Source organism: Balaenoptera borealis, assembly GCF_965194805.1.
Source record: "Balaenoptera borealis genome assembly, chromosome: 7".
Lineage (NCBI taxonomy): Eukaryota > Metazoa > Chordata > Mammalia > Artiodactyla > Balaenopteridae > Balaenoptera > Balaenoptera borealis.
Genome location: NC_138864.1, coordinates 6,917,564 through 6,944,404, shown reverse-complemented (window position 1 = coordinate 6,944,404; position 26,841 = coordinate 6,917,564). Strand labels below are relative to the sequence as shown.

General features: G+C 41.9%; 1 protein-coding gene across 16 annotated transcripts in view; it reads left to right on the top strand.

Annotated features, from left to right (window-relative positions):
• COBL (cordon-bleu WH2 repeat protein) overlaps window positions 1-26,841 on the top strand; it is a 273,659-nt gene that overhangs the window by 114,253 nt on the left and 132,565 nt on the right. For 10 of the 16 annotated variants that reach the window (XM_082399294.1, XM_082399296.1, XM_082399286.1 and 7 more), the window contains one exon: window positions 3,168-3,242. The exons of the other annotated variants lie outside the window; for them this stretch is intronic. In XM_082399294.1, coding sequence (XP_082255420.1) covers window positions 3,168-3,242 — 75 coding nt within the window. The remainder of the gene's footprint in view (window positions 1-3,167; window positions 3,243-26,841) is intronic. 16 annotated transcript variants of the gene reach the window in all.

Genomic DNA, 26,841 nt, shown 5'->3' with positions numbered 1-26,841 from the left:
TCCACGGAGCGTTACAGGAGGCGTGAGTAGGGTGGACGCACGTTGGTCCAGAGCCCTCTCTGCCCATCGCATGGCCCTTGCATCTGTGCACCAGCCTGCACGTGTCCTGACCTTCCGGAGCCCATGGGGTCAGAATTACCATCCACCCCATGTTCCTGATGAGGACGCTGGGGCCCAAAGAAATAAACTTGCTCAGGGTCCCTGGGGTTAGATCCCAGGTCAGCTTGTGGTTTGGAGGTGAGAGGTCAGTGTGCAGGCTGGGTGGAAGCTGGCAGCCCAGAGAGAAGCCATCACCTGAACTAGTGAGGGGTCCCTGCCCTCAGGAGTTTCTGCCACACTCCGGTACAGTGCTCTTGACTGCCTGATGCTTTGACTGTGGATTCTTGATTCTCTGTCTTATTACTGATTGTGTGTGTTTCCCCCCGTTTCCGTGTGTCCTTTGAAAATCTCTGCTCCGTGTGTGTCTCTACTTAAGACCTTCTGTGCCCTCACCCCACTATCCTGTCCCCCTCCTCTTCCCTCCTCCCCCATCCTTTCCTCTCCTGCCAGAATTACTTGAAATTACAGATTCAGTTTCACATTTGAATTTCCCTTCACTCTCTTAATGTTGGGTTTCTGGTTCCTGTCATCTTTTTAAAAAAATTTTATTGAAGTATAGTTGATTTACAGTGTTGTGTTAATTTCTGCTGTACAGCAAAGTGACTCAGTTATATATACATATATTGTTTCATATTCTTTTCCATTATGGTTTATCACAGGATATTGAATAGAGTTCTCTGTGCTGTATAGTAGGACCTTGTTATTTATCCATCCTATATATAATAGTTTGCATCTGCTAATCCCAAACTCCCACTGCATCCTCCCCTCACCCCTTGGCAACCACAAGTCTGTTCTCTATGTCTGTGAGTCTGTTCCTGTTTCATAGATAGGTTGGTTTGTATCATACTTTAGATGCCACATATAAGCGATATCATATGATATTTGTCTTTGTCTGACTTACTTCACTTAGTATGATAATCTCTAGGTCCATCCATGTTGCTGCAAATGGCATGATTTCATTCTTTTTGATGGCTGAGTAATATGGCTTCTGACGCTTTGAGGTCAGTTGGCTGGGACTGCAGGCACCGCTGGCCTCTTTGGTTCTCACAATTCTAATTCACAGAAAATCTACCCATTCCTCACACCAAGAGCTCAAGAGCCCTTCTTCTTGTATCTTCCTGCTTTTGAGACATGAAACTGCCAGCGAAGTCAGTAGAAAATCTAGAAGTGCCTTTGTTTTAAGCAGAATAAGAGCCTAATGCGTGTGGTGGTTTGGCAGCGTTCTCCATGAGAGTCTGAAACACCTGTGAAAATGCCACCGATGGCGAGGAAGCCTGGTCTGTGGGTCCCAGGGGCTTTCCCTCTGCCGTACCCCATCTTTCTTCGGTCTTAGACTGGCTAGAACTGTTTTTCCTTTCTCGTACACCTCATCTTTCCCTCTCATTTATTTTATTTTATTTTGCGCTCAACTGCCCTTATGCAGTCGTAACCTTACTGGATTATTTGTTGTTTTGGGCATTAACCTTTTCCTTCCTTGCTTCTCTCTGTTTTTATTGTTTGAGATGCTGTGCTACATGCACCCTCCTTTAATCATCTATAAACCTGGTGAGAGAGGCATTATCAACCCCATTTTACAGGTGAAGAAGCCCAGGCTGCACACCCTGAGCAAATCCCAGGGCTAGTGTTGCCGGAATTCGGACCCACCTGTCTTTCCAGAGCCATGGCTCTCACCGTCCACACACTGTACAATGCCTGGCAAGCCTGGGTCTCAGGTTTTCTTCATTAATAGCAGGAGGGTTTGGAGGAAATTATTTTTTATTTTTAAAATTTTTATAAATTTATTTATTTATTTATTTTTGGCTGTGTTGGGTCTTCGTTGCTGCATGCAGGCTTTCTCTAGTTGTGGCGAGCGGGGGCTACTCTTTGTTGCGGTGCACGGGCTTCTCACTGCGGTGGCTTCTCTTGTTGCGGAGCACGGGCTCTAGGCACGCGGGCTTCAGTAGTTGTGGCACGTGGGCTTCAGTAGTTGTGGCCCGCGGGCTTAGTTGCTCCGTGGCATGTGGGATCTTCCCAGACCAGGGTTCGAACCCATGTCCCCTGCATTGGCAGGTGGATTCCTTCCCTGGCAGGCCACCAGGGAAGTCCTGAGTAAATCATTTTTTAAATGATTTCTAAAATCCTGTGATGCCAGATAGTCTACACATGTCTGAGAGCAAAATACTAAGAATGGAGACATTTAAAATTAAAGTGAGTCTTTGTTATCTACTTAAAGGAAAAAACATGCATATGTGTGTGTAAAATCTCAATAGAGAATATGCTTAAAAAGATATCATTTTGGCTGAAGTCGATGAGGGCAAATATCCTTCCTTGTTTTAAAACTTTGGTATTTTAATGTTCTTTCAACGTGATAACTTTCATTTTGACATTACTTATTCTCCTAACCAAGTAGTTCTGAAAATACCTTAGAATCACCTTAAGATCTAGTGTAACATTTGGATTCTTGGGTCACATCCCCAAAGATCCTCATTTGGGAGGGCAGGGTGTGGCCCAGAGCTGTATTTTCCAGGGCACCTGGTGGTTCTCTGTCTGGAGGTCACCACACCATCAAGGGAAACCTTCTTTTAAACAATGAAGTGAGATGTCATTATTGTTCACCTTTTGTGGGTAGGGAGTGAGGTATTTGGTGAGTTACTTTGATGTGTATCCAATCAATCAGCAATGAAGTGGTAAACTGAATTTAAAACCTAGAAATCCTCAAAACCTACTGAATTAATTGGTTTCCGGAGCTAATTGATCAGCTCAGACCCGCTGCTGTTTTCATATTGCATCTCTTCTAAGCAAAAGAAATGCTCTGGGGAAAAAGACAAAATGAAAGCTCATACTCCGTGAGTCATGAATTTCAAAACTGTGGTTGTCAGATCTGTGAGCACTGCTTAGGGGCTCTTTTAGAGCAGCTTTCAGGTTCCTAAACTGAGGAATCGAGGCCGTGGATTACAGCTGTTTATGCAGACGCTGCTGCCCTGACGGACGGCCAGGCTGGCGTGGTTTGCTTTAATAATTGCTAAGGACAACTGTTCTGTGTGACCCTGCTCTCACCTGGAGATGACGGGGTCCTGCTTCTGTTCCAGGCAGAGCAACTCAGGCAGCCGGGGGCGGAGAGCGATGAGGACGCCACCAAGTCCGCACTGGGAAGGGGCTCGAACGTGAGTACTAATACCGCAGGGGCTTCGCGCTAACCTCGTGGGGCTTCCGGCGGCTTTGCACCACCTTCCGGGAAATGAAATTATAGATTAGTTTACTTGTTTTTTGTTTTTGTGGGTTTCTAAAAACTAGATAGATGCACAAAGCGTCATGTGGCTTCTTTTTTAGTTGCCCATGGTACATTCAGAGGATGAGCAAGTATGTCACTTTCTGAATGTGTTAGCTTCCGGTTCTCCAGCCCCAGCCGGCGTGATCCGGAGGGCCCTTCATTAGAGTAACTGAGTTACAGCGTCCGAAGCCACTTCCCTGAATTCTCAGGAGCAGCTGATGGTTTTGGAGCCACACAGCCTGTTTCCTAAATTCTGCAGCCATACGTTGAAAGAATTTTTTTAAAACTTTCTGTGCCCTCGCATTTCAAAGTTGGCATACAAAAAGCTTCTTCATAATTTTAAATACTTGAAAGAAAATATTTCATAGCGTCTTCTAAATATTGACATTTTAAATGTATCTAATAAAGTTTGATACCATCACTTTAAAAATCACATAGATACATAGACAAATCACATAGACAAACTCTTCTATAACAGTAAAACATTTTGCATTATTATTCTTTTTCTTCATTTCACATTTCCATACTGGTCCCATGTAAAATTGTATTCTTTTCAATATATATTTTGTTTTCAAAAGTCTGTTTTAAATAGTTGAAATGAAATGTGATACAAAACAAGAATGTCTATCTAAATTAGATTTTTAAATTTCATGTGATCATAAAACTGTGGGTAGGAAAATATTCTTCTAGATTGAGTTATTACAATTGCAAATAAATAAAAACAATATAAATATATTACAACTGCTGATATATAATTGTTAAGCATGAAAAGGAAATCTTTCTTGAAAAGACATCTTTTAATAAGATGAAAGGTAATTTTAAAATTTATTCCATATGCCCATTAATGAACATAATTTATGGATAAAACCAGAAAAGCTTCAACATTAATCGTGTGACTCTCCGTTTTTATTGGTTTAAACCCTGAGGAAATATTTTACATAAATAAGTACAAGAGGATGAAAAAGTTTACTGCTATAAAAGTGCCTTTCAATTCTTTGAAGTCCTTCTGGTCAATCACATAGTGATCTATTATCAAATATTATTTTGATTGATCTTTTATCTGTACCTGACTAGGTTCTCGTTTAATTGGTCAATAGCCAAGATTTGGAAGCCATTTGACTTGCCAGGGGGATTGTTACTCAATCACACTAAAGTTATTGACTTCTGGGAGGTATAAGAAAAACACTTTATCAAGATTTCTCAGATAATAATTACACTCATTACTCAGAGGCACTTTCTCTTTTTTTAAAATAATGTTTGAAGACATCTCCCCCAAAGGAGCAAATACAGTAGAAATCAAATAATATATGTTGTGAAAAAAATTTTTATTCATAAAGTATTATATACATATAAAGGAGTATTATCATTAAGTGTGATATAGTTTCTGAAATTGTATAAATTGTTTCTAGATAATTAAAGTAAATCAAAATGAGCAATTTGACATCATACTCTTCTTTTCATTCATGTTATATTTTTCAGAAGTCTCAAGTTAGAATTACATGTGTCCCAGCTACTGATTTTACTAACATGTTTATATGAGCTAAGGGATAGCAAAGCTGACCATTTTTAAAAATTGAGATGTAATCAACATACAACATTGTATTAGTTTTAGGCATACAACATAATGATTTGATGTATGTATATATTGAAAAAGGATTACCACAATTAAGTTTAATTAACATCCATCCACCCAAAAAAAAAAATTGTGACTGTGTGTGCTGATGGATGTCACAGGCACTTTCTAAACCTAATATATCATCAGTAAGTTTTGAGGAAAATGACATATTGTCAGTTTTCACTCAGGAAATTGACATGTTGTCAGTTTTCACTCACTTTTGCCAAAATAGTGTTTTTTAGTGAATGTTAAAAATCTCATCCCAAACTTTTAAGTCTATTTTTGTCAGGATCTTAGGTTTATAGATTTAGCCCATTCAATTTATGGAGAATGTCTGCCATATAAATTAATTAGCAAAATGGGCCCTTATTGTCCAATCAAAAAGCCAAATCACATTTACTTTTGGTTAAAAAAAAAAAGTCAAGTCATATTTTTAATTTGAGTAAGTGTGTTAATATGTATCCTCCTGACAATTATCAATCTCAGTTCTGAATCTAAAGGTAGCTAACTATAGAGTCTCAGTTTCTCATCCATCACTTTAAAAACATAGGAGTTTAATGCCCTAGACTTGATGCTGTTTTCCCTTTTGATTCCCATATTTTAATGCTCTTTGAAAATCAGCTCTCAACTTTCCTGACAACCAAATCTTGCTGGTTTCCAATAAGAAGGATTTAACTCGTGGTGGGAACTCAGGCCAGGCTGGAGCCTGGGGTGGCCGCAGCTCGTCCACAGAAACGCATGTGACCAGTATTCTCATCTGACCCCAAATTAACCTGAGTACAATTACATAATGAGAAGGTCTCTTCTTCAGCTGTATAATCTTAAGCAAGTCTTTCCTTGCCATAACCACATCAGCAATGTGCTTCTTTGCTATAAAACAGACTTAAATCCACTGAGAATGGTTTAAAATGTCCGTGCACTCAATTAGTCCGTAAGGCTTATCTTTTGTCAGCCTCAATTTTGGCCACAGATTGTTGGAAAATGTCTTCTAATATTTCACACACTCTGCCAGCAAACTTTGTGTTTGAGTAGAGGATCTGTTAAACTACCCTGTAGGGCTTGACTGCTCACACCTCTTTGGTTATTACAGCATGCCAGGAGTTACTACTTTTTCTACAGCAATGGATGGTAGCATAAGTTTTGCAGTGGGCGTTGCTAATTTGTGTGAGATTTTTTTTCTTACTAATGCAGCCTAAGAACACATTCATGACATGATAGACAGATGATAGATAGATAAACCTAGGCAAAAAGTTCATAGGAAATATCCAAAGCATTTATGAGGAAAATCATAAAATTCTACAATTTTGTGCAAATGGAAAGACGGGCCATATTCTTAGATATGAAGACTCAACATCATTATGTCATCAGGTTTGTTGTAGAGCTAAGTGAACTGATTACACAGAGCAGTTTAAGGGAAGCAGGAAGAACATTCAATACAGATATGGAGTGGTCTCTAGGATTTTTTTTTTTTCATTTTTTAAAATCATGTGTGACTTTTACTAGAAATCGAAGTCAATAAAGGAATCTGCGATGTGGTAGATTAACTCTTCACCTGGAAATAAGAGTTTCCTGGGTTTGAAGTCCTAGGGCAGGATAGCACTTAATAAAATAATGCTGGCTGAAGAGGATGACGCCCACGGCTGCCACCACCTGCCTGCCTGTGCCAGGCCCGTGCTTAGTTACATAATCTCGTTTCATCCTCCCCACATCACTGTAAAGCAGGTGCAGCCTTCCTTACGCAGACGCAGAAATTCCCAGCTTCCGGAGGCCAAGTGGCTGGTCAAATCCGTTGATGTCTGCTTTTGTTTCTCAATGTTTTATGTTCATGTTTATATTTCTTCATGTCTGTGATGTCTTATCTGTGCTTGAGATTATGCTTTCCTTTATCAAGCAAGTTGGTGATGTAACATTTCTTAAGAGCGCTGCTCCTGTTTTTTTATACATTTCCCCAAGCCCTTGACTCCTAGCTGAGTGCAGGCATCTGCCCTTGGGGTGTAGGGCTGAGCTTTTACTCCCAAGCAGCAGAGGGGACCTCTCTGTCTCCCCTTTCTTCATCTGTATGACGGGCACAACGCCATCCACCCTGCAGCATTCTTGTAAGGATTAGCAAGTATAGAGCTCGGCTAATAACTTTAGGAAGCATTCTGAAATGGTGAGTAAACTGGATCAGAGCTTCACTAGGAACCTTCCAGATAGTATTGTTATTTTTCCTTGAGAAAATGCAGCTAGTTTCTTATATTTGTAACCTGAAGAGTCGGAAGAGAATAGATCTGCATTTAAAAAAATTATCCTCAGGTATGTAGATAGCCAAAGTAGTCAGATCTTTCCTGGAAACATTAATTTTATGTAAACTAACGTTTAGTCTATTCCAAGATACATTTTCATTTTCTTAATCAAAGGACCCTTGAATCAGAGTGAATATAATCACCTCACGAATGATTTCAAGCAGTTTTCCTGGAATTTGGCATTTTCCGGGAAACTGTCCCTTCTCTGTGCATGCGTGGCGTCCCACAGATCTGGACCCTGAGACACACGGAGGGAATGTGGTCAGGGTCCACTGGATGTGATTAGCGGCGAGGTGGGAACGGTCCTCAGGCCTCGGTCTCCATCCTCTGCTGTTTTCCTAAGTCACATAGACAGCAGTATGAACTCTGCACCTTGATGGAACAAGACACCTGAGCTCATTTGTAATCCAGCGCACAGGAATGCCACACGCGCAGAATACCGCAGCATCTGGTAAGGTGGTAAATAATGCTCTGGTGTAGGAGGAGAAGGACCCGAGTTCTTAATCCTGCTCCTGTTATTAACTCTGGGATTTTGGGGAAATTGTAAAATGAACCTGTAGTGACTGACCTTTTATAGGCCCCTGGCCTTCATTTAAATGCTATAAATTTGACCAACCTAAAAATGTATCAATGTGAGCCATACCAGATACCATTGTGTTGCTTATTACCATTGTTATAAAATCTTTTGGTGAATGATTTTTAAAAAGCATTGCCTCAATTTAAAAAAATCATCTGGGGCCATGTTTCCCCTGTTCAGGCAAGTATGGAAGGTTTCCATCATCCTAGGAGTTGCTCACCATGTTCTGAAGTGATTCTCGATCCAAAGCCTGAATAAGCTTTTGGGGTCCAGGTTGAAATGTCCCCGCAGAGTCATCTGGCCCGGACGGAGGCAGCTGCTGTATTGAAGTCCTGCCCTTAGGAGCCCAAGAAGTTGAGAGGAATGCCCATCAGTAACATGACACTTTCAGAAAAAGTTATTAAAAACTAAGCTGTAAAGCAAGTTCCATGATTGAGTGCCCTGAGTCCCATGCTCATCAGAGAGCCTGTATTTCTCCCCGGCTTGCACGGGTCTGTTAAGAATCCCGTCCCAAGCGGATGATTAAAGAGCTGGCCCCCCAAAATGCGTGTTGAGTCAGATCCGCCACAAGGGGGCAGTGTTTTTCCAGACACAGCAAGTCCTGCTGAAACTCCTGGCCTGAAAAAGCTAAAATTTGCTGTTTTTTGAGCATTCACAAAATCGAGGCCTGAGCCACGTTTGGGATGTAGAACTAATTTTTGTTATACATCCATTTTGAAGAGATATTTAAAAAATCTAGCGTATACCTTTCAAAAATGTTTTATATTCAAGATTATAAAATAAGTACCATATGGAAAGTTTTAAATGGGGAGTGAGGGAGTCACGTGGCATGCCAACAGCCCAACACAATTTCTCGTCACTTTGTATGTTCTCTTGAGCCTTTCTGGTGCCTAAGGCCAACTGTGATGTACACAGAGTTGTGCTTTTTTCCTTTAGCGTCATGTCATTTACAATTCGCTCTGGTACAACAATGGTCTCTTAATGTTTTAAAGGTTGTGTGATCATCCAGGAAGAGGGAAAAGTGTGGCTTTTGTTTCTGTTTGCTTGAATCTGGATTCTGACTTTAGCACGTACAACTCTGTGACCTTTACAGCCTCCCCTCCCCCATGTGTGCAATGGGTTTGTCATCACTCCCAGGGCTCCTGGCACTGGGAGGGGCTTGTAGCTGGCGCTTGCTAAGCTGCATCACTCTGCCCCATTACTTGTTGCTTTTTTCCTCTGGAACTATAAATAATGAGAGGGCCATCTTCGTCCCCAAAGCCCATATTCATTTGGGGAATTTTCCTTATAATAGAGACTTGCAAAGGTATTAGGGAATCAGAGGATGAGACAGTTTTATGGCTTTCAAGACAACACATGTTTTCACGTTGCTTCCCGAAAGGGTGGTGCCACCAGCAACAAATAACAGTACTTATAGCCACTCAGTTTTTCATTTCAGATCCAGTGTCTTGGACATGAAATTTCTATCAAAGAGTGGAAAGGACACAGACCCAAAAATGTAATTTAGAAAAATGATCCTAAACTTCTTTGCATACCTATTTGCCCATTCACAGTAGTTTTTAAAGTTTTCATGTCACATGCTCTCCAACGCAAATCTGGAAACTGTCAGAGGAAGGTTTTGTTTTTAAAGCCTCAAGGAATTTTTTTCCAAAACACTGGATTCTTAGAATGGGAATAATATTTTCTAACTAGAGCCGAAAAGGTTGATTGAAGGGCCTCATGCCAATACTTAGTTCTCAAAGGGAAAACAAGAAATGTAGACGTTTAACCTCTCGGCTGAGGATTCAATGTTTGTAGGGAATGAGCGGTAAAAAACGTCCATTTCAAAACACTGATTTTCCTCATTTTCCTTATTTCCCTTAAAACATGAGTATCTATTTTTTCCTAATGTCTGTATTTCTTTTGTGACCTTCTCCTGCCCTTGGATGGAGAAGCAGAGATCTGTAGAATTGCAGTTGCCTGCACACGACTTGGTTGAGTGAATGGCATTCAAGTTGCTTCTCAAACTAGGTGGCAGAGAGAAGCAGACCCCTGGTCCCTCCATGCCCTCTCCACTTGGGGAAAAGGCAGCTTGTTATCCCGGTGGCTTAACCCCAAACCTTGGAGGCCCCCTTTGCTTCCTCCATTCTCCATGCTCCATCTGCCATCCAGCTCAAAGCCCACCTGCTGCCTTCAGAATACATCCCGAATCCCACTGCCTTGCTCTTCCCCGTGGTCACCGCTCCTGCTGGCCTTCCCGTGGCCTCTCTCCCAGCCTCGTCCACAGCCCCCCTTCTGGCCTCACTGCTTTGGGTGCAGCCTCGTGCACTTAGCAGGCGGAGCGAGGCTTTGTGAAGGGGGATCCTGGCCAGACGCCTGATGACCACTGCGGTGGTGGCCTCGTCTCACTCAGCCTAAGACCGTCCTCCACAGCCTGCCACCCCCAGACACTCTCCCCACCTCCTCTCATCCCGGGAGCATCCCCCCGGGATTCCGGACAGGCTGTTCTGGAGTCTCTGTCCAGACTGACAAGTGGTGAGCCTGGAGCCTCTCCGGGTGTGTGCATTCAGCTTCTCTCAAATCATGGCCCACCTGCTTCATTGCACCCGCCCCAGTGCTGTGCTTCGTTTTCTTCCTGAGCATGTCTTGGCCCCTGAGCTCCATGCTTTTCTCTTCCAGCTTCTCCCAGTTCTTACAGGCGGGATGGCAGTGCAGCTGGGGCTGCCACCTGCCACGCCCCCTCTGTTCCAAACACAGGAGGCCGCTTGCCTCTCCCCATCTGTTCGCCGAGCGTCCTCCAACGACTGCACGTGTGTTCGAGGCCCTGCCCCCAAGGTGACCTGTATCGGATGCCCTCTGGCCTGGTTCACCCACCCTGGAGCCTGGGGTCCTCCTGAAGCCCCCCACACCCCGGCATCCTCCTCCTCTCCTGGTGTGGTTTGGGCTGGATTTCTCCCTTCACTGTGGCCTTTGCTGCCTCTTCCCATCTTGTCATATTTTCTTGATTTCTCCATCTTAAATGTGTCCCAGGTTGACCTCGATGCCTTCCTTTACTTCCTGTGGGGCTGATTACAGGTCTGCACTCCTAGTGGTCGTGGGGAGGCCCTAACGTCCCTCTGCTCTACCAGTCAAGGCTCCCCCCTTAGACACAGACCCCGCTGTCAGGGCCTCTCCCCTTTGCAAAATGTTGGTATAGTTCCAATTTATAGAAAGTTGCAAAATAAAATAAATAGTCATGAGTCATCCACCCACGATTAACAGATGTTCACATTTAGCCCAATTTGTCTCATGTCTTTTTGAGAATTTCTAAGAAGTACGGCAAATGGAGACACAACTGCCTCTAGAACCATAGCAGACCCCTTTCCCTTTTCCTTCCCCAGGGATAACAGCCCTTTCGAAGCTTTTATATTTTAAAAATACAGTAAATAGTTATATGTTCATAAACGGTGCACAGTATGTCTGTCTGTTTTAGCGACGTATGTAATGATTTTCCAAAGTCTGAATCTTTTTTAAAATTGTATTGAAGTATAGTTGATTCTCAATGTTGTGTTTAATTTCTGCTGTACAGCAAAGTGACTCAGTTACACATATTATCTATTCTTTTTCATATTCTTTTCCATTATGGTTTATCACAGGATATTGAATATAGTTCCCTGTGCTCTACAGTAGGACCTTGTTGTTTATGCATCCTGTATATACTAGTTTGTCTCTGCTAATCCCAAACTCCCACTCCATCCCTCCCCACTCCTCCCCCTTGGCAACCACAAGTCTGTTCTCTATGTCTGTGAATCTATTTCTGTTCTGTAAATAAGTTTATTTGTGTCATATTTTAGATTCCACATATAAGTGATATCATATGGTATTTGTCTTTCTCCTTCTGACTGACTTCACTTAGTATGATCATCTCTAGGTCCATCCATGTTGCTGCAAATGGCATTATTTCATTCTGTTTATGGCTGAGTAGTATTCCATTGTCTATATGTACGACACCTTAGCAAAGTCTGAATCTTCACTCATAGAATAAGAAAAGTTAATGTTGAGAAAAACACAGACAAGGAAGGACAGAAGGGAGTTGGGGGGAGAAAAGCAAAGGAAGAAGATGCAGGGTGCCTCACAAGTGATCCCTCTCCCCTCCGCCCCTGCCCGAGCCCCTCTCTGGGCAGATTTCACCAAGGCTCTGCTGTAGGAGACCAGGGGACCACCGGACACTTGGGCTACAGCGAGGAGCCAGGCTACGCCCTGCGTTCAGGAGAGACACACACAGGGGCGCCCCCCACCCCGCGCTGCTCAGACTCCAAGCGCAAGGGCATCACGGGGTCTTGTGAGAATTCTGACTTAGGGGGTCCAGGGATGGGGCCTGCGATTTGGCATTTCTAATGAGCTCCCAGGTGAAGCTCTGTGCTGAGAACCGAGGCCCCGAGCCCTGGCTCCTGGGTGGAGAGGTGGAGTCGGGCTTAGAGAGAAGCACACGGAGCGGAGGGGCAAGTAGGGTCTGCGCTGGGACCAAGTCTGTGAGCTGGTCCACAGGGGATGTGGGGAGGTTGTGCTGCCCACAGAGGGGACGGGCCGGGTGCTCCCGGGCGTGTGCGTGTGCAGGTGTGCGCGTGTCAAGGGCAGTTTGCAACGACTCTAGATTGGAAACACACTGAATATATGACTTCCTGCTTCTCAGTGTCCGACCCTCAGTCTGGGGTGAGAAGGACCAGAGCTTTCTTCTCATCTTGCGGTCGGAATGATGCCCATATTTACCTGGTGAAGAACGTTTGCTGCCCCAGATGACTCAGTGTGAATCTATAATTACATCATAAGCGTAACCCTTGAAGGACAGCCTCCAATGAAGCCTAAGGCTTGCTCGTGACGTTTCCTGCTGGGTGACCCTAGTGAGCCTGGCATCTCCTTTTGGAGGAGACGCTGAGATGAGCTTTCAGGAGGCACCGTTCAGGAATTTCGGCACCGAGCTTCAGACTGAGATAATTTGATAAACTTGGACAGTACCCACTGATTGGATATGGGAGATACAAAGGGGAGAAAAACTAAGAAAAGTAAAAAGGTGAGAAAGGAATGTTTTGCCTCTCTGGCTCGCATAAAATATATGACATAGATATTGATAGATATTTGATCAGAGTATTTGGTTAAACTATAAAAATACATATTTAGTGATATTTCCTAAGTGGTTTGTCTTTGCTATTTGTTTCCTTTAGCATGATGGATTTCTGTCATATATTGTCTGGATGATTTTCTAGCTTTATAACAAAAATACAAGCAAATCATAAATGCAGATGGTTATGCAGGTTGTTTCTTTGAAAATACCATGATTTACAGAAAAAAAATGTGATTTTCACCTGCATCTGAATTTCCTTGCCATCTCTGTCTTGGTGTGAGGTGAATGCCATGTGGCTGAGTGGAGGGGGCAGAGTGGATGCTAGCATCTTCATTACAGGTGACACAGGCCCTCCTCCATGTAAGTCACCATAATGGGACCTAGAACAGATTCTAAACAACTCATGGAGTAAAACTTAAATAGTACCAAGCAGATGTCATGTTCCTCCATTCAGGCTCCCTTTAGTCAGGCGTTTACTGGTTTTAGTTGCCAGTCTGTTTAACACACACTATGTCTTAGGTATCTGGCTCTGAGTATTAATTTATGGGGAAAGAGGTTGAAATCTGTACAAATGAAGCTGAGAGTACATATGAACCGTGCATTCTTTTCATTACCAAGGAGAGCTGTCTTTAAGCTCTATGAGGGCAAGAGCCATTTATTATTATTATTATTATCATTATCATTATTATTATTATATTTTCATGACTCTATCCCTAGCAACGAGGGTGGTGCCTGGAACCAAGAGGAGGGACCTCATTTGTACCCGCTGAGCATGTGCATGACATGTTCAGAGCACAGCCAAAGAAAACTGATTTCTGGTTCATTTTGTTACTAGAGACAAACATTTAGTATAAGCAGAGTCAGGTTACACACAGAAAAAAGAAAGTTATTAATGCTGAAGTTTATATCCCAAGTTGCCCAGCACTATAAGTTTTATGCAAAGATTTTGAATGATTCCCTCCCTGGAGAGAGGAGAGTAGAAAGAATTTCAGAGTAGGAGATGATGTTCCACACTTCTCTTGACAGTTTTGGGAAATTGTTGCTGCCCCCTCCTCTCCTTGACCTGCACATGTAGGTCAGGCATTGGGAGGACCTGGCAGGCATGCCCATGGCCACCTTTCCAAACACCTGCCAGACACCAATGCTACCTCCTGGCCCAGCCTGTTCTAGGACACACTCGGTCGGAGAGGAGGGCCGGTGCTCCGCAGCCCATGGGAGTCCCTAAGGCAGAGGTGAGAGAGAAGCTTCACTTTAGTGTTGCTGATGGGTCACAACATTATGGCTGTTTGGTTAAACAACGTTGTGCTGAGGTCTTGCTTCCTCCTGTGGAATAGCACCTGCTCCACGGGAACTGCGAATGACGTTAGCTGTGTGGTACCTGTCACCTGACGCTCTCAAAGCCCCTTCCTATCTTGGCCCCCGTGATGCTACCCACGGAGCAGCAGTGGCCCCTGCAGGTCCCCAGAGGGGAGGAGAACTTTGCTGTGCTGTCAGGTGCTGTGCTGAGACCGGCATCCCCTGCCGTCGTGAGGATGTCATGCTCTACCCAGGCTGACGTCTGAGGAGCGAGGTAGAAATAGTATTGGGGGGATTTACTTTACTCTTGAGAAACTGAGACTAGAACTTAGGGTGCTTTGGTTACAGATGAGAAGATGCAGACCATATGCGTATCTATTTGCTGTCAGATAATTCTTGGAAATCATACTCTGGATGATGCAAAGTCAGCAGGACCCATGAGTCAGGTGAGTTGAGGGAGGCTGAGTCTAGAGCCTTGTTCCAGAGTAGAATAAAGCTATAGAGCCATTTCTGAGCTGGATGTGGAGGCAGATTATGATCAGGGGTCAAGGGTTAGGAGGTCTGAAAGTCTAGCTATGGCCACTCCCATTAAGGGGAAGGGTCTGTTGCAATGTGGGGCATAACACATTGGTCTATACTTGTTCTACATTGTTAGATCCAAACAATCACCTTCTCAGATTTTCTATTTAAGACTACTGTTTAAAACGGTAGGGAGTCCAACAAACAAAAGTCTAGGACCAATCGGCTTCACTGGGGAATTCTATCAAACATTCAAAGAAGAATTACACCAATCCTTCTCAGATTGTTCCAAAAAATAAAAGAGGAGGGAACACTTCCAAACTCATTTTACAAGACCAGCATTACCCTGATTCAGACAAATACACCAACAAGAAAAGAAAATTACAGGCCAATATCCGTGATGAACATAGATGCAAAAATCCTCGACAAAATATTAGCAACAATACATTAAAAGGGTCATGTACCATGATCAAGTGGGATTTATTCCAGGGATGCAAGGAGGGTTCAGTATCAGCAAATCAATCAATGTGATGCACCAGATTAACAAAATGAAGGATACAAATCATATGATCATCATAATAGATGCAGAAAAGGCATTTGACAAAATTCAACATCCATTTATGATTAAAAACTCTCAACAAAGTGGGTATAGAGGGAACGTACCTCAATATAAAAAAGGCCATATATGACAAGCCCACAGCTAACATCAAACTCAAGGGTAAAACTGAAAGCTTTTCTTCTAAGATCAGGAATAAGACAAGGATGTCCCCCTCACTACTCTTATTCAACATATTATTGGAAGTCCTTGTCAGAGCAGTTTGGCAAGAAAAAGAAATGGAAGGCATCCAAATAAGGAAGGAAGAAGTAAAACTGTCACTATTTGCAGATGACATGATATGATATATAGAAAACTGTAGAAACTCCACCAAGGAACTGAGAGAATAAATGAATTCAGTAAATTTGCAGGATACAAAGTCAACATACAGAAATCTGTTGTATTTCTATATAGTACTAATAGCAAACTATCCGGAAGAGAAATTAAGAAAACCCATTTACTAAGTGCGTGTTAAAGAATAAAATACCTAGGAATAAATTTAACCAAGGATGTGAAGGATCTGTACACTGAAAACTGTCAGACATTGAAGAGAGAAATTGAAGAAGACAAAATAAATGGAAAGATGTCCCATGCTTGTGGACTAGAAGAATTAATATGGTTAAAATATCCATACTGCCCAAAGCAATAGACGGATTTATTGCAATCCTTATCAAAATTCCAATTGGCATTTCCCATAGAAATGGAAAAAGCAATCCTAAAATTTGTATGTGACCACAAAGGACCCCGAATAGCCAAAGCAATCCTGAGAAAGAAGAACAAAGCTGAAAGCGTCATGCTCCATGATTTCAAACCATATCACAAAGCTATAGTAATCAAAATATTATAGCATTGGCATAAAAACAAACAAACAGAGCAATGGAATAGAACAGAGAGCCTAGAAATAAACCCACACATATGTGGTCAATTAATTTATGACTAAAGAGTCAAAAATATACAGAAAGAATAGTCTCTTCAATAAATGGTGTTGGGAAAACTGCAGAGCCACATGCAAAAGAATGAAACTGGACCCACTATCTTACACCATGTATAAAAATGAACTCAAAATGGATTAAAGACTTGAATGTAAGACCTGAAACCATGAAACTCCTGGAAGAAAAATGGGTGGTAAGCTCCTTGACATCAGTCTTGGTGATGACTTTTTGGATTTGACACCAAAAACATAGGTGACAAAAGCAAAAATAAATAAGTGGGACTACATCAAGCTAAAACGCTTCTGCGCAGCAAAGGAAACCATCAACAAAATGAAAAGGCAACCTACTGAATGAGAGAAAATTTTTGCAAATCATATGTTCAATAATGGGTTAATATCCAAAATACATAAAGAGCTCATACAACTTGATAGCAAAAAAACCCCAAACAATTCCATTAAAAAGTGGGAACAGGATCTGAATAGACATTTCTTCAAAGAAGACACAGAAATCACCAAAATACACATGAAAAGATGCTCTACATCACTAATCATCAGGGAAATGAAAATCAAAACCACAATGAGATATCATGTCACACCTGATAGGATGGCTTTTATCAAGAAAATAAGAGATAACAAGTGCTGATGAGGATATGGAGAAAAGGGAACTCTCATGTACTGTCAGTGGGAATGTAAATTGGTGCAGCCACTATGGAAAACAGCATGGAGGTTTCTCAAAAAATTAAAAGTAGAACTACCATATGACCCAGAAATACCACTTCTTGGTATTTATCCAAAGAAAACAAAAATACTAACTTGAAAAGATATATGTGCTTCCATGTTCATTGCAGTATTGCTTATAATAGCCAAAATATGGAAACAACCTAAGTGTCCATCAGTGGATAGATGGATAAAGAAAATGTGGTACATATATTCAATGGAACATTATTCAGCCATGAAAAAGAATGAAATCTTGCCATTTGCAAGAACATGGATGACGGACTTTGAGGGCATTATGCTAAGTGACATAAGTCAGACAAAAAAGACAAATACCATATGATCTCACTTATATGTGGAATATAAGTAAATAAGTAAATATACAAATGAGCTCATAGATTCAGGGAATGGATTGATGGTTACCAGAGCATGGGGTGGGGAGTGAATGAAATGGGTAAAGGGAGTCAAAAGATACAAACTAACAGTTATAAAAGTTATAAAATTAATGTCCTGGGGATGTCACGTACAGCATGGGAACTATAGTTAATAATGCTGTAATGTATATTTGAAATTTGCTGAGAGAGCAGATCTTAAACGTTCTCACCACAAGAAAAACATTCTGTAACTGTGTGTGGTGACAGATGTTAATTAGATTTACTGTGATCATTTTACAATATGTACAAACGTTGGATCAATTGAAAAAAATAAATAAAACAGTAGCATATTTTCCCATCTGTCTGCACAAATTCAGGGCTTTTACTCTCTAGGATCAATGACACGCAAATATTTTGAGGACAGCCACCAAATTATAAGGGTAGGCTGAGGTGCTGTAACAAGTGAGTTCCCCAGATTCAGAGGCTTGGATCAGAAGTTCCCGATTCTGCCCATAGCCCTTCCAGGATTGGAGTTGTCCAGGGATGGAGACCCTAACCTGTCAAGGACACAAGAGTCCAGATGCCCACCATCATCTCCCTGTCCATCCGTTTGAAGGAATGACGGTGAAAAGAGGTTTCCACTGGCCAGTCTGGAGGTTGCTTGGACATCACGTCCACTCACGTTTCTGTTTTTTTGTTTTTTAATTTTTATTTATTTATTTATTTATTTATTTATGGCTGTGTTGGGTCTTCGTTTCTGTGCGAGGGCTTTCTCTAGTTGTGGCAAGCGGGGGCCACTCTTCATCGCGGTGCGCGGGCCTTTCACATATCGCGGCCCCTCCCATTGCGGAGCACAGGCTCCAGACGCGCAGGCTTAGTAATTGTGGCTCACGGGCCCAGTTGCTCTGCGGCATGTGGGATCTTCCCAGACCAGGGCTCGAACCCGTGTCCCCTGCATTGGCAGGCAGACTCAACCACTGTGCCACTAGGGAAGCCCCTACTCACGTTTTATTGGTGAAAATGTAATGACGAGGCCACGGACAGCGGCAAGGAGCCTGGGAAGTAGGTCTTGGCTGGCTACCGTGTGACAGCACTTGGCTTGAAATCAAAGAAGGGAGACTGGGTTTTGCTGGAAGCTGGTTGTCCCTGATGTTACCCCTGAAGTGGGACCAAGAATTTGGCCTTCCTCCCAAGGCTGCCTCGCTCTCTGCTCTTTCCCTTGACAGGACGAAGCGGGGAAGCTCTCAGCAAATTGTCTGAGTTCAAATTAACTTGCTGTTTGCAGCACTTTACTCATTTACTTTGTAAGAGAATGTAAGCGTCTATATGAGATTTTAGGTAATTGAAAATGCTGTAAACCAAAAACAGAAGCAACAGCAAAACCTTTATCAATTTAAATTTGGTGACACATATTAAGTGTGTTCATTTTTAATTAATACAATTTCAGTAATGAAGTTACTGAAGTTAATTATATTTCAGTAATAAGATATTAATATTACTTAATATATTAATTTTCAATTCAATTTCTGATTTTCATTTAATAAGTGAAAATAATACTTAATGTTAATTAAATAAAATTCATTCAGTGGTGAAATAATACTATACAAGTAAGTTTGGGTGGGGGGATTATGTTTACATTTGTTTTAGCATAAGTTTATGTATGATTCCTTCTTTCTTGTTATTCTAGTTATTTGAAAATGATTTGCTACATATCTTGTGACTGTATATATTTAAATATCAGCTATAATAATTGGCAGCAATAAAGCAAAATTAACAGTGACATATTATCAAGGAGCAAGAATGGCAACATTTGAAAGCCTAATCCACTTACGTTTAGCTTAAGTGACGTGCTCATAAAAGGGCATCCTGCCTCTGTGGGCTTCTCACCGGAGACAGCGTGTGTTTGAGAAGAACTTGACAGTCCCCCGTGGCAGCCAGGACCCACCCAAGAGGACAGAACTGGGACCTAGGGTCAACTGTAGCAATGTTGGAGTTTAATCTTATAAAACAAAATAGCGGTAGCTCCCTGGCAGGCGGGTAGTGGTCCTCAGCCAAGTGTGTGCCTAAGAGTCTTGGTACCTGAAAGCAGGCCTACGGCTCTGGTTCCATTGGGTCCATCACTGTGGATCCCTGAGCCTGGTCTGAGTTAGAGGATGCCCACACTGGAGCAGTCAGAGCGTCCCCGTCTCAGGCCTGAGAAATAGAAACGCCGCAGAGACCTTTGCAAATCACCCGACAAGGATGAGAGGAGATGCCGTTTCCAAGCAGACTTGTACTGCCGATGACTTTGTGTAGCAAACTGCTTTTGATTTTGGAATGATGTCTGCCTTTGCCAACTCCTCCTTAGCGATAGAAAGTGTAGGTAGGGCCCTGTGAAAACACTCACGGTGATGGATTTCCAAAAAGGGAGGGGCTACCTGGGAACTTTAGACAGTATTAATTAGTAGTTTATTCCAAGTTCTTTCTCTTGCGTTTGGTCTGGTAAATGTGCTAACAAGAGATGCTGGGCCAAGACGGTGTCTATAAACATGCAGACAGCCCTGCAAGCGTGAATGCTGGATCGGCTGGTGTGCGGGCTTCCTGCGGCCCTGGAGGTGGGGAGAAGAGTGAGGTGTGGTCCCAGCTCCACAGGACGGGCACTGGAGTGGGAGTCCGTGCTTGGCAACAAGCTACAGGTACAAGGACTTTCCCGGCAAGGCCAAGTGATTGCTCTTATTTGACTTACAAGTAACTCGGTCCTGTGTTCTTCAATTCTTTCTCAAATCAGCATTAAACAGGGATCACTTATGTCTGCTTGGGGTTTGTCTGGGGCTCTGACAGCCCTTCCTTTCATGTTTCTCTTGTAGCCTTTGAGAGCTGTGATATTTCAGCATCCCCTTTAATCCTACTCACATCTTTATGATATCATATAGTGTGTGCATTAAAAATGACTTGAATTTTTTTAATTGAAGTACCGTTGATTTACAACATCGTGTATGTTTCCGGTGTACAGCACAGTGATTCAGTTATATATATATATATATATATTTTTTTTTTTCAGATTCTTTTCCCTTATGGATTATTACATCATATTGAGTAGAGTTCCCAGTGCTGTACAGTAGGTCCTTGTTGGTTATCTATTTTATATACAGTAGTGTGTATACATTAATCCCAATCTCCTAATTTATCCCATTCCCCCCCCCCTTTCCCCTCTGGTAATCATAGATTGTTTCCTATGTCTGTGAGTCTATTTCTGTTTTATAAATAAGTTCATTTCTATCATTTTTTTTAGATTCCTCATCTAAGTGATACCATATGTTTTTCTCTGTCTGACTTGCTTCACTTAGTATGACAATCTCTAGGTCCATCCATGTTGCTGCAAATGGCATTTTTTCATTCTTTTTTATGGCTGAGCAATATTCCATGGTATACATCTTTTAAATAAGAATGTATTTTGTCCTGAGATCACACAATATATGAGTTACAAGTGGCTGTTAAACAGTCAGACCATTAAGGCCCTTCCACACCTGAGGTAAGGAATGGCCACAGGCCGTTGGGGAGCAAGTGGTGAAGTTATGCTAGGGTGTCCGCTGGGGGCCTCCCAGGGTGCTGCTAGGCTGAGCCCTCGGACCCCTTTCCACTCTTGAAGCCACATTTCAGAGCACTGTGCTGTGCTGATGAGTGAGCTGGGAAATCGCCCCACCATATTTTGCTGGTCTGATTGCCTTTCAGCTTGTTTCCAGGCTTGTGACTTCTCTTGGCTGAGAAATTACCCATTGCTGCAATATAGGTATTGGCCTTTCTCTCCTGTATCATTTCATAAGCATATCCTAGCATGAACAAGATACTCTGAGCTCTTAAGGCTTAAGTCTCTGTTAAAAAATCAGCACATTTATTTCTCACTTGTTTCTCCTTCCTCAGCCACATCAGTCATGGGTCAGAATCCTATGGAGACTCTGAGAAGGGCAGGCAGGGTCCAGTAGGTGACAGCTGTCCCTATTAGGCATTGGGTTTCTGACCTCTGGTGTCTGTAGGTGAGGTATCCATGGCATCCCAGGCACAGGAACTTACGTACTTAACTGCCACTCAGAAGAAGACTTTTCAGACTGTAGGTAACACAGAACTGGGTGGCATAACGGCTGACAAGTGAAATTCGTACAGAGCTTGGTTATCCGTCATGCAGGGCTGCAGAACTTAAACATAAATGAATGAATTTAGGTAAGAAAAATTTTGCATGCGTATCGCAACCTAGGTGAGACCAGAGTCTATTGTAGTTCATGTGAGAAGGAGCTGAAGATTTTAGTTGTTTGCAAGGTCAACATTCTGAGAGATCTGCATTGTTTTTGTCTACTTCTCTGAGCACTGGTCCTTCCTAGACTCATTCGGTTTTGCTGTGATATAATCAGGTCAATCCTGGGAGGAGTTGTTGGTGGCCACGGTTCAGAGCTGGGGGTGGGTGACTCTCACCCCTAAGGTGGGGGCTTTGTTTCCCACCCAAAAGCTGACTGAGCATCTCTAAGTTTACAGATGGACTCATATCTGGGTGAGAGGTTGCCATCCCAACCCTAAGACCCTGTAATTTTGCATTGGAAAAAATAGAGCACTTTCTCCAAAAAGCCAGAAGGAGACACTTAACCCTTTGAGTTGTGGAGCTTGCTGTCTCTGTCCCGCCTTGAGTAGCCACAGGTGGCCTTCATCTGGATAATGACATCAACCAGAATCATCTTCTGCAAGTGGCCACATGTTCTGTCACCCTGATCTCATCATCCAGGCTGAAAGGAGGCCTGCTTTCTCCTGGAGGATTGGAGAATTACCTGTCCTCTGCAGTTTCTCCAGGAAATGTGGACATTTATGCTGAGGACAATCAAAATACAAAAAGAAGGATGTGACCATTTAAAAAGAATTTTAATAATCTGTGTCAGCTCTGTGTATTGGGGGTGTTCCCTGGAATGCTGACTCAAGGTTTCTGTGGTTGACCACTGAGGCTGGGCTTCGTGTGGGCTGAGCAGGAGAGACTCGCTGTGTGCCTTGCCTGTTCCTGGTTGACCAGAAGGCTGGGTTTCACTGCTGTAGCATCACTGGGCACATGGGCCATTTGGCTGATGCCTGGGCCAAAGCATGACCCTTCTGCACTGTGGCAGGGCTTGGCTCCCTCTCTGTACTTCCAAGCTTGTGGCTTCTGTGGAAGCAATAAGTGCTTTGTTCCATGGTTGTGTGTGTGTGTGTGTGCACAGCCGTGCACGGCATGCACACACATGCATAGAAGTGCCTCTCTAGAGAAATGCCAACTGCCAGCTTTTTAAATGGAAAGAGAGGAATGTGAGAAGGTCTAAAGTAAATGATGACTTTTGTATCCGTATCCCAGACGTTCCAAGGAAAACAGTGAAACACATTTGTCAGAGACTCACATCTGTGAACCAGCAAATCCACCAACACCCTAGAAACAAGAAAAATCGGTTGATTCACTCATTTCAGAAAATGGACCAGCCAGTTTAAAAATTACTCATAGGGGAGACCTTCAAGATGACAGAGGAGTAAGACGAGGACATCACCTTCCTTCAACAAATACATCAGAAATACATCTACATGTGGAACAACTCCTACAGAACACCTACTGAACGCTGGCAGAAGACCTCAGACTTCCCAAAAGCCGTGTGGCTGACAGGGTCTTGGTGCTCCGGCCGGATAACAGGCCTGTGCCTCTGAGGTGGGAGAGCCGAGTTCAGTACATTGGTCCACCAGAGACCTCCCGGCTCCATGTAATATCAGACAGCGAAAGCTCTCCCAGAGATCTCCATCTCAATGCTAAGATGCAGCTCAACTCAACGACCAGCAAGCTACAGTGCTGGACACTCTATGCCAAACAACTAGCAAGACAGGACCACAACCCCACCCATTAGCAGAGAGGCTGCCGAAAATCATAATAAGGTCATATACACCCCAAAACACACCACTGGACATGGTCCTGCCCACCAGAAAGACAAGATCCAGCCTTATCCACCAGAACACAGGCACCAGTCCCCTCCACGAGGAAGCCTACACAACACACTGAACCAACCTTAGCCACTGGGGGCAGACACCAAAAAACAATGGGAACTACGAACCTGCAGCCTGTGAAAAGGAGACCCCAAACACAGTAAGTTAAGCAAAATGAGAAGACAGAGAAACACACAGCAGATGAAGGAGGAAGGCAAAAACCCACCAGACCGAACAAATGAAGAGGAAATAGGCAGGCTACATGAAAAAGAATTCAGAGTAATGATAGTAAAGATGATCCAAAATCTTGGAAATAGAATGGAGAAAATACAAGACACGTTTAACAAGGACCTAGAAGAACTAAAGAGCAAATAAACAATGATGAACAACATGATAAATGAAATTAAAAATTCTCTAGAAGGAATCAATAGCAGAATAACTGAGGCAGAAGAACGGATAAGTGACCTGGAAGATAAAATAGTGGAAATAACTACCACAGAGCAAAATAAAGAAAAAAGAATGAAAAGAATTGAGGACAGACTCAGAGACCTCTGGGACACCATTAAACACACCAACATTCGAATTATAGGGGTCCCAGAAGAGTAAAAGAAAAAGAAAGGGACTGAGAAAATATTAGAAGAGATTATAGTTGAAAATTTCCCTAATATGGGAAAAGAAATAGTCAATCAAGTCCAGGAAGCACAGAGAGTCCCATACAGGATAAATCCAAGGAGAAATATGCCAAGATACATATTAATCAAACTATCAAAAATAAAATACAAAGAAAAAATATTAAAAGTAACAAGGGAAAAACAACAAATAACACACAAGGGAATCCCCATAAGGTAACAGCTGATCTTTCAGCAGAAACTCTGCAAGCCAGAAGGGAGTGGCAAGACATATTTAAAGTGATGAAAGGTAAAAACCTACAACCAAGATTACTCTACCCAGCAAGGATCTCATTCAGATTTGACGGAGAAATTAAAACCTTTACAGACAAGCAAAAGCTAAGAGAATGCTTTTACATTTTATAACAACAAATACTAAAGGCACTTCTCTAAGCAGGGAAAACAAGAGAAGGAAAAGACCTACAATAACAAACCCAAAACAATTAAGAAAATGGTAATAGGAAAATACATATCGATAATTATGTTAAATGTAGATGGATTGAATGCTCCCACCGAAAGACATAGACTGGCTGAATGGATACAAAAACAAGACCCATATATATGCTGACTACAAGAGACCCACTTCTGACCTAGGGACACATACAGACTGAAAGTGAGGGGATGGAAAAAGATATTCCATGCAAATGGAAAACAAAGGAAAGCTGGAGTAGCAATTCTCATATCAGACAAAATAGACTTTAAAATAAAGGCTATTACAAGAGACAAAGAAGGACACTACATAATGATCAAGGGATCAATCCAAGAAGAAGATATAACAATTGTCAATATTTCTGCACCCAACATAGGAGCACCTCAATACATAAGGCAAATGCTAACAGCCATAAAAGAGGAAATCAACAGTAACACAATCACAGTACAGGACTTTAACACCCCACTTTCACCAATGGACAGATCATCCAAAATGAAAATAAGTAAGGAAACACAAGCTTTAAATGATCCATTAAGCAAGATGGACTTAACTGATATTTAAAGGACATTCCATCCAAAAATAATAGACTACACTTTCTTCTCAAGTCCTCATGGAACATTCTCCAGTATAGATCAAATCTTGGGTCACAAATCAAGCCTTGGTAAATTTAAGAAAATTGAAATCATATCGAGTATCTTTTCTGACCACAATGCTATGAGACTAGATATCAATTACAGGGAAAAATCTGTAAAAAATACAAACACATGGAGGCTAAACAATACACTATTAAATAACCAAGAGATCACTGAAGAAATCAAAGAGGAAATAAAAAATATTTAGAAACAAATGACAATGAAGTCACGACAACCCAAAACCTATGGGATTCAGCAAAAGCAGTTCTAAGAGGGAAGTTTATAGCAATACAATCCTACCTCAAGAAACAAGAAACATCTCAAATAAACAACCTAATCTTACACCTAAAGCAATTAGAGAAAGAAGAACAAAAAAACCCCAAAGTTAGCAGAAGGAAAGAAATCATAAAGTACAGATAAGAAATAAATGAAAAAGAAATGAAGGAAATGATAGCAAAGATCAATAAAACTAAAAGCTGGTTCTTTAAGAAGATAAACAAAATTGATAAACCATTAGCCAGACTCATCAAGAAAAAAGGGAGAACACTCAAATCAATAGAATTAGAAATGAAAAAGGAGAAGTAACAACTGACACTGCAGAAATACAAAGGATCATGAGAGATTACTAAAAGTAACTATATGCCAATAAAATGGACAACCTGGAAGAAATGGGCAAATTCTTAGGAAAGCACAACCTTCTGAGACTGAACCAGGAAGAAATAGAAAATATAAACAAACCAATCACAAGCACTGAAATTGAGACTGTGATTAAAAATCTTCCAACAAACAAAAGCCCGGAACTAGATGGCTTCACAGACGAATTCTATCAAACATTTAGAGAAGAGTTAACACCTATCCTTCTCAAACTCTTCCAAAATATAGCAGAAGGAGGAATGCTCCCAAACTCATTCTATGAGACCACCATCACCCTGAGACCAAAACCAGACAAAGATGTCACAAAGAAAGAAAACTTCAGGCCAATATCACTGATGAACATAGATGCAAAAGTCCTTAACAAAATACTAGCAAACAGAATCCAGCAGCACATTAAAAGGGTTATACACCATGATCAAGTGGCGTTTATCCCAGGAATGCAAGGATTCTTCAATATACACAAATCAAACAATGTGATACACCATATTAACAAATTGAAGGAGAAAAAACATGATCATCTCAATAGATGCAGACAAACCTTTCGACAAAATTCGACACCGAGTTATGATAAAAACCCTCCAGAAAGTAGGCATAGAGGGAACTTACCTCAACATAATAAAGGCCATATATGACAGACCCACAGCCAACTTCATTCTCAATGGTGAAAAACTGAAACCATTTCCACTAAGATCAGGAACAAGACAAGGTTGCCCACTCTCACCACTATTATTCAATATAATTTTGGAAGTTATAGCCACAGCAATCAGAGAAGAAAAAGAAATAAAAGGAATCCAAATCAGAGAAGAAAAAGTAAAGCTGTCACTGTTTGCAGATTACATGATACTATACATAGAGAATCCTAAAGACGCTACCAGAAAACTGCTAGAGCTAATCAATGAATTTGGTAAAGTAGCAGGATACAAAATTAATGCACAGAAATCTCTTGCATTCCTATACACTACTGATGAAATATCTGAAGGAGAAATTAAGGAAACACTCCCATTTACCATTGCAACCAAAAGAATAAAATACCTAGGAATCAACCTACCTAAGGACAGAAAAGACCTGTATGCGAAAAACTATAAGACACCGATGAAAGAAATTAAAGATGATACAAACAGATGGAGAGATACACCATGTTCTTGGATTTGAAGAATCAACATTGTG